The sequence below is a fragment of the Helicoverpa zea genome, chromosome 7 (assembly GCF_022581195.2).
Source record: "Helicoverpa zea isolate HzStark_Cry1AcR chromosome 7, ilHelZeax1.1, whole genome shotgun sequence".
Lineage (NCBI taxonomy): Eukaryota > Metazoa > Arthropoda > Insecta > Lepidoptera > Noctuidae > Helicoverpa > Helicoverpa zea.
This window is the reverse complement of record NC_061458.1, coordinates 6067503-6074886: the sequence shown is the minus strand read 5'-3', so window position 1 is coordinate 6074886 and position 7384 is coordinate 6067503. Positions and strand designations below refer to the sequence as shown.

General features: G+C 39.8%; 3 protein-coding genes across 3 annotated transcripts; 1 reads left to right on the top strand and 2 right to left on the bottom strand.

Moving 5' to 3' along the window:
* The first annotated feature begins 226 nt into the window (after positions 1-226).
* Positions 227-1515, top strand: LOC124631979 (retinol dehydrogenase 14-like). The gene has a single exon (XM_047166633.1). The coding sequence runs from the start codon at positions 468-470 to the stop codon at positions 1422-1424; it is 957 nt and encodes a 318-aa protein (XP_047022589.1). The 5' UTR covers positions 227-467; the 3' UTR covers positions 1425-1515.
* Positions 1516-3724: 2209 nt separating this feature from the next.
* LOC124631797 (retinol dehydrogenase 11-like) lies at positions 3725-4792 on the bottom strand. Its single transcript, XM_047166403.1, has one exon. The coding sequence runs from the start codon at positions 4694-4696 to the stop codon at positions 3740-3742; it is 957 nt and encodes a 318-aa protein (XP_047022359.1). The 5' UTR covers positions 4697-4792; the 3' UTR covers positions 3725-3739.
* Positions 4793-5151: 359 nt separating this feature from the next.
* Positions 5152-6327, bottom strand: LOC124631796 (retinol dehydrogenase 14-like). The gene has a single exon (XM_047166402.1). It carries the CDS (start codon positions 6259-6261, stop codon positions 5302-5304), a length of 960 nt encoding a protein of 319 aa, XP_047022358.1. The 5' UTR covers positions 6262-6327; the 3' UTR covers positions 5152-5301.
* Positions 6328-7384: the final 1057 nt, after the last annotated feature.

Here is a 7384-nt window from a genome sequence, read left to right as displayed (position 1 = left end):
CACTGCTACCATCCGACGACCATCCTGAACAATTTATAATAGTAGTAGGTAGCAAAAAATACGGACTTTGTGCCGGAGATTATTCTGTAGTTAAAATGAGTTCGTGTTTTATAAACTCAAGGTAATATCGGTTTAAAACGAACATACTATTATATAGCTACTCAATGACATAGTTATGTAACGTCGTCGCCGGGCCGCGACGACGACGCACCGACGCGTACGCACGTTTGGCAACTAGTGTAGTTAGAAATACGGCCATGAGTGGAGTGTAGCTAGTCAAGACGTCTAAAAATGTAGTCGTACATATATACGAACACTTTATCGCCGATAAACTCGTTGATACGGCTCGCGCGTCTGATGACTGAGGTTACTTTACATGACCCCCTTCACTGATTACCTACTTGTCGTCACCATTTAGTACAACGAGCGTTTCCATCCGTATAGTAATAAATAATTTAATCAGTAAAATGATTTTGTGGGCAATATTCGGCATCACAATATTGATAGTGTTCATAGTGAAGGTGTACCAAAAACTGACTGTTGGAATATGTCGGACCAGTGCTCATATGGTCGGTAAAGTGGTGATAGTGACTGGTGGAAACAGTGGACTAGGTTTGGAGACCTGTAAAGACTTGGCGAGTCGCGGTGCAAAGGTTATATTGGCATGTAGGAGCGTGCGGCGTGCTGCTGCCGCTAAGGAAGAAATTATTCAAGCTAGTGGCAATACTGATGTTCACGTCCGGCAACTAGACTTAGCATCGCTACGCTCAGTGAGGGACTTTTGCGATCAGATATATAAAACCGAGAAGCGTGTCGATGTCCTCATCAACAATGCCGGCGCTGGCGGGCTCGGTAACGGTAAAACAGCTGACGGACTTCACGTAGGAATGCAAGTCAACTACTTTGCTCCGTTCCTTTTAACTTGTTTGTTAGTGCCTTTGATGAAGTCTTCTGCCCCAAGCCGTATTATCAATGTATCATCAATGATACATAAGTATGGAGAGTTAGATTTCGAAAATTTGAATATGGAAAAATATTGGAGTGATTATTTAGTCTATGCTAATAGTAAACTTTTCCTGAATTTAATGACACTAGAATTAGGTTCAAGACTGAAAGGTACGGGGGTTACAGTGAACGCTCTCCATCCCGGAGTGGCGGCAACGAATATATTTAGGAACATTCCTAGCAATATTATTAGAAATATAGTAGAAAAATGTATAGGGTTTACGTTCCAAACTCCTTGGGAAGCTGCACAAACTTCTATTTACTTGTCAGTTTCCCCAGAAGTTGAGGGTGTGACAGGTAAATACTTTAGTGACTGCCGTCAGAAGATGCCTTCCAAGTGTTCGCAAAACGCTGAGCTGGCTAAGAGGCTGTGGCTAGAATCGGAGAAATTAGTTAAATATACTTTGCCAGACAATTAGTACTTAATTAATACTGTACAATTTACACAATATTATAATGTAGATAAAGGATGTATTTAAAAGAGTTTATTTATATAAATGTTTTCCTAAGTATCTGTGTTTTATTTACCCTATCTGTGCGACATTCTGAAGTGATGAATAAGGAATAAGTATGCAGCTTTTATGATGTATTATGTGACATCCTTATGTTTAAAAGTAATTTTGAGCACTCGTGTAAGACCTGTAAATCATTCAAGAGTATTATAATAGTAGGTCATGAATCGATTTGTTTGATGGTCCGTGCAACAATCACGTTACACTTATTGCAACATTTAGCACGTAATGCTATGAACTGCATTAAAATAATACAATGTATCTTTTCTTTGTACAGGAATCTGAGAAAACTATATTATTATTAGATACAATTCAAATCACGTGCTTATGCCCGAAATCGATTAGATCTATTCGTCACTAAGTAGATTACGTGTAGGTGCACATTTTGTAATTAATATATTCCTACAACATCGCTTATCTTGTTGTGAAGAACCATATTTTTGTAGTATAATTATTTAAATTATATTATTTATGTAAAAACCTTTATAGTAACACCTGGTTCCTTTTCTGTTTACCTCATTTCCCTACCACCGATGAGAAATTATTGTATCCGCTTACACTCGGCGGTAATAAGACTAAATAAAAAACTCATTTTTTAAATTTTACCCATAGTAATTATAATCACGAAAAACTGGTGTTACGAGCTGAAGTATGCAATAGCAAGGGCAAGCCACCATCGTGGCGGTAAGTCCCCTCTTTGAGGAGTGGCTCGGGAGGAGTCACGGCGCCCTCACGTACCGCATGACGCAGGTCCTCACCGGACTCGGTTGTTTCGGGAGGTACCTGCACCGAATCGGTCGTGAGGAGGCGCCCGGGTGTCACCATTGTGCGGACAGCCCCGAGGACACGGTGGACCACACAGTCCAGGTGTGCCCCGCATGGGAGGGGCACCGCCGGGTCCTCGTCGAGGCTTTGGGCAGCGGCAACCTCTCGCGTCCGGCCCTGGTTCAGGCCATGGTCCGGGGCGAGAGGGAATGGGATGCCGTCGCCTCCTTCTGCGAAGCGGTCATGCTCGAGAAGGAGGAGGCGGAACGCCAGAGAGTTCGCACCTCTCATCCCGGCCGCCGCGCTGGACCAGGTAGACACCATGGGTGCCGGGTGTCGCGAGATGACTCCCGGCCACCGTAGGCGTGGGTCTGTGGGCGGTGAGTTCGGGTGGCTCATCGTCCCTCTGTCTACTTAGACGACAGACCCGTGTCGACGGCGCGCGTTGTTCCACGCGCTCCTCAAAGAGATGTCAGCAACCCCAGCGGGGCCCAGCAGGGCCAAGGCCTGCCGGGGCTGCGGGTTGTTCGAAAGAGATACCGCGGCCCTGGTACATAAAAGGCCTATGACGGAACACGACGGTTTTTAGTCAGTAAGAGTCTGACACTCCCCCACCGCTGCTAACCCACAGCGGGAGGGGTCATTTGATGATTTTTGACGTCGGAAAAAAAAAGTATGCAATAGCACATCAAACTTTTGCATCCCTGAAAATCATAATCTAATGTAAGCGTAGTGACTCCCTCGAACAGAATATTTTGGCTTTTTTTTCATATAAATGTGTTAACACGCACAGAATGGACGTGTTTTTTTTTTTAATTTTTGAAAGTACCTATATTATCTAACCATTCTGTTTGAGCATCACTAGTAAAATGGGATATTAAATACATATATGTAAAATAATTCAGATACGATGAGCTCCGTCTAACTAAATATTCTCGGGATCAGTTGTAACGTTACTAAATGAGAGTAGAATTACTCGTACCTTAGTACAGGTCTCTCAATGAAGACTTTCCGGCTAGGAAATTCAGACGTTTACGGCAAATAGATGTCTAGACAACTACCGCTCTGTTCTATTTTTGCTCTTTATTCAGATGGATAAGTATTCTTTCTTTATTGTGTGTGGTTAGGTAAAATATCAATTAATGTAAAGTGTCGGGTGCGATCAATCAGAAGATTGCAGGTTCGAATCCCGGCAGGCCCGTCATTTCATAAATTTACTTTATTGTGACCTTTCTCACACTCAATCGGAAAATGCCTTACTTAGCTAAAACGTACATGCACAATATAATGATATACTTACTACGGCTTACACACACTACAAATGAAACTGTCGCGTGGTGCCAAAACTCTTGGCAAGACAGGTCCCCCGAATTTGTGCTGCCTACTAAGAACACAGTTGAGCAGGTCTTCCGAAAGATGCAAAATAAGAAATAAAAGTAACATTTCACTCAATTACTTTATTTAAGACCAACTAACTTTTCAGACGCATCCCAAAGTTTGCGTGCCATATCTTTGTCTTGAGCAAGACTGCTTACACTCGCTTCATGGCAATCACGATAATACTTTCCACTGACGTCTTCCACTTCACGGGATACTGCAAGATGTACTGTAGTCTGAGCTCCTTCCCAAGGAGTCTTGCTATACACACTCAATATTAATTTAATCGGTTGTACCCAAATTGATTTTATGTTGAATAATATATCTGTTGCTACTACTCCCGGGTGTAAGCTATTTGCAGTGACTCCCGTTCCTTCTAGTCTTCTTGCCAATTCAACAGTCATCAACACATTGAACAACTTGGTGTTCTGGTACACTTGACTCATACTGTAAGTTTCCTTAGTTTCCTTTTCTAAATTGAGGTTATCAAGTTCGACTTTTCCACCACTGTGAGCTATCGACGACACATTGACAATCCGACTTGGTGCTGATGATTTAAGTAGTGGCAGGAGTAAGTTAGTCAATAAAAATGGTCCAAAATGATTAGTTTGTACAGCTAGTGATAGTCCATCCTCGGTTTTTTGATGTTCTACTTCATACACACCGGCATTATTGACTAGTATGTCGAGACGCTTTTCATTCTTGATTATACCTTCAGCAAATGCTCTCACAGAAGCCAGTGAAGACAGATCAAGCTGTTTGAAGTGAACATCATCATTGCCCGTGGCGGAGACGATAGTGTCGCGTGCGGCTGTGCCCAGTCGTTCACTCCTGCAAGCTATTATAACCCTGGCTCCTCGTTCAGCGAAATCTTTGCACGTCTCGTAACCGATGCCTTTGTTGCCACCTGTTACTATGGCAACTTTACCCACTAAATGTTTACTACTTTTACATATGCCCGTCGTCAGTTTGAAATACACTTTCAATAAAACAAGCACAATTATATTAATAATTACAAATGATATTAAAAACGCCATCTTAAGGTAACAGACCTTGATGAACTAAATCGATATCATTACCTATACTCAGGAAGGCACTGATAAGATAGTTTCATACTCGTGATATGTAGTGGTTTTATACTGAATGAACGACATTGAAATACAATGTAGGAATAATAAGGCACAATTTTCTGAAACAATCAGTTATTAGGTAAATTGCTTCGTATTATAATGGCTATACATACTTACATTGTCAAATCAATACTTTGAGGAGACTAAAAACTCAATAACCTATACATAGTTGGATGTCTGGGTATAAATTGTGCAGCGCAAAGACTTCCACGTTTCAATGTAACATATTTAAGTAAGTCCGATGTTAGGCGTGTTAAAATACGACGATTGTTTAAATTTTTGATTCCATACATTTAAATCCATTGTTTATTAACAATTTAGACGATTTTCCAGAAATATTGGTTAGGCTCAGAATTAAACCAAATATTAATCTATTATTTATTTATTTAAATTAGGCATCTAAGGCCCATAGAAAATACTATACATAAATATTACAACTTTAAATCATACACTAATACATGTTATATAAACAACTTAAAATGTATATTAATATTAATGTAAGTATATATTTTTCATTTAAGTCCAACTAACTTCTCTGAAACATCCCAAAGTTTTCTTGCCAAATCTTTGTCGTTAGCAACTCCTCTCAAACTCTGTTCACGACAATCAGAAAAATATTTTCCACTAACGCCTTCTACTTCAGGGGAAACAGCAAGATATACTGTTGTTTGGGCTCCTTCCCACCAAGTTTTACTAAACGCATTTCCAAAAAGTGCGAACAGTCTGAAAAAGCCCTTTTTAACATTCAGTATTATGTCTGTGGCTACGAAACCCGGGTGCAAACTATTCGCTGTGACTCCAGTTCCTTTTAGTATTTTGGCTAATTCAGCAGTCATCAATATATTAAACAGTTTTGTGTTTTGGTACACCTGGCTATAGCTGTAGGTCTCTTCAGTTTCTTTTTCTGCATTCAGATTATCAAATTCGAGTTTCCCAAATCTGTATGCTTCTGATGACACGTTTACAATCCGACTGGGCGCAGAAGATTTTAATAACGGAAGGAGCAAGTTGGTCAGTAAAAACGGACCAAAATGATTCGTTTGCGCCGCTAATAATAGTCCGTCTTCGGTTTTTTCTTTTTCTACTTCAAAAACACCAGCATTGTTGACTAGTATGTCAATGTGTTTTTCAGTCTTGATTATATCTTCAGCGAATGCTCTAACAGAAGCCAGTGAGGAGAGATCAAGCTTTTTGAAGTGAATGTCGGAGTTGCCCGTGGCGGAGATGATAGCGTCGCGTGCGGCTGTTCCCAATCGCTCGCTCCTGCACGCGAGGATAACTTTAGCTCCTCGTTCAGCGAAATCTTTGCACGTCTCGTAACCAATGCCTTTGTTACCACCCGTCACTATGGCAACTTTACCAACTAAATGTTTACTACTTTTACATATTCCCGTTGTCAATTTACAATAAACTTTTAATACAACACATAATGTTGTGATAATCAAAATTATCACTGATACAATGAAAATCATGGCAGACAACAACACTAGTTGCACACACTCGACATGAATATCAACTTAGTATAATTTAATGGCTAGTATATATGTACCAAGGACGAAATGATGCAAGAATATGAAATATGATCTAATCGCATTACTTAAAGATAACCGGAAGATTTTTCAACAAGGTTTCTATTTGCACGAAAGTGGTTGTATGTTCTAGTATGATTATTCATTTGTAGATAATTAAATTAGTAGCAGGTACTAAGTCAATGCAATCATTAACACATGGGAATATTGTCCTATTTGTAGTATGAAGTGGCTATTTTTTTATCGTATGAGCAGTTGCTGTGTGATAAAAAACTTGTATTGCCGAGTCACGGTGACTTTTATTATGAAGCAAAAATTGAAATCGTTAAGAAATAATACAAAATGTACTTAGATCCTTTATTTCATCATGCATATTATATCGTTACTTCAAATCGTATAGGTATACCTACAGGTAGTGTTAAATAAATAAATAATGTCGGGACACCTTTTTCACACACGGTCGGTTAGCCCCATGGTAAGTTATTCATTAACTTGTGTTATGGGTGCTAACACAACTGATAAACTACATATAGCTACATATATACATATTTATAAATACATATCATAACATCCAGACCACGGCCAACAAGCATGCTCATCACACAAATGTCGACCGAACACGACCGTTCGGCGGTCCGGCATGATGACCATTGCGCCATCGAGGTCGTCGAATGAGGTTAGGTTTTAAATGAGTTGATAGCTGCGATATTTTACTTACCCAAGAACATTTCTAGCATTGAAGATGTGCTTAGATAAACTTCTACAAAACTCCTCAGGGAAAGCAAGCACTATTTTACGAGTAGTAAAATATAGGAAGTGTAACTATGTACTTATAGAGGTACTAAAATAGTTTCATAGCCATTCTAAACCAACAATCTTATAAATTTCAGCTTCGTAGTATACAATAACGTATCGTGACAAAATGTACCATTGTATCGTTATGCATGTTCAATAAATGTATGTTCAGAGATTACAAGCAGCGCGTTAAAGTGCTGTTACGCGTAAATCAGAGTCTGTGATGTAGTACACACAGCCGCTGAGTGACGGATATAGGTGATTATGATAG

Coding starts and splice junctions, on each gene's coding strand:
- LOC124631979 (XM_047166633.1), top strand. CDS start 468: ATGATTTTGTGGGCAATATTCGGCATCACAATATTGATAGTGTTCATA.
- LOC124631797 (XM_047166403.1), bottom strand. CDS start 4,696: ATGGCGTTTTTAATATCATTTGTAATTATTAATATAATTGTGCTTGTT.
- LOC124631796 (XM_047166402.1), bottom strand. CDS start 6,261: ATGATTTTCATTGTATCAGTGATAATTTTGATTATCACAACATTATGT.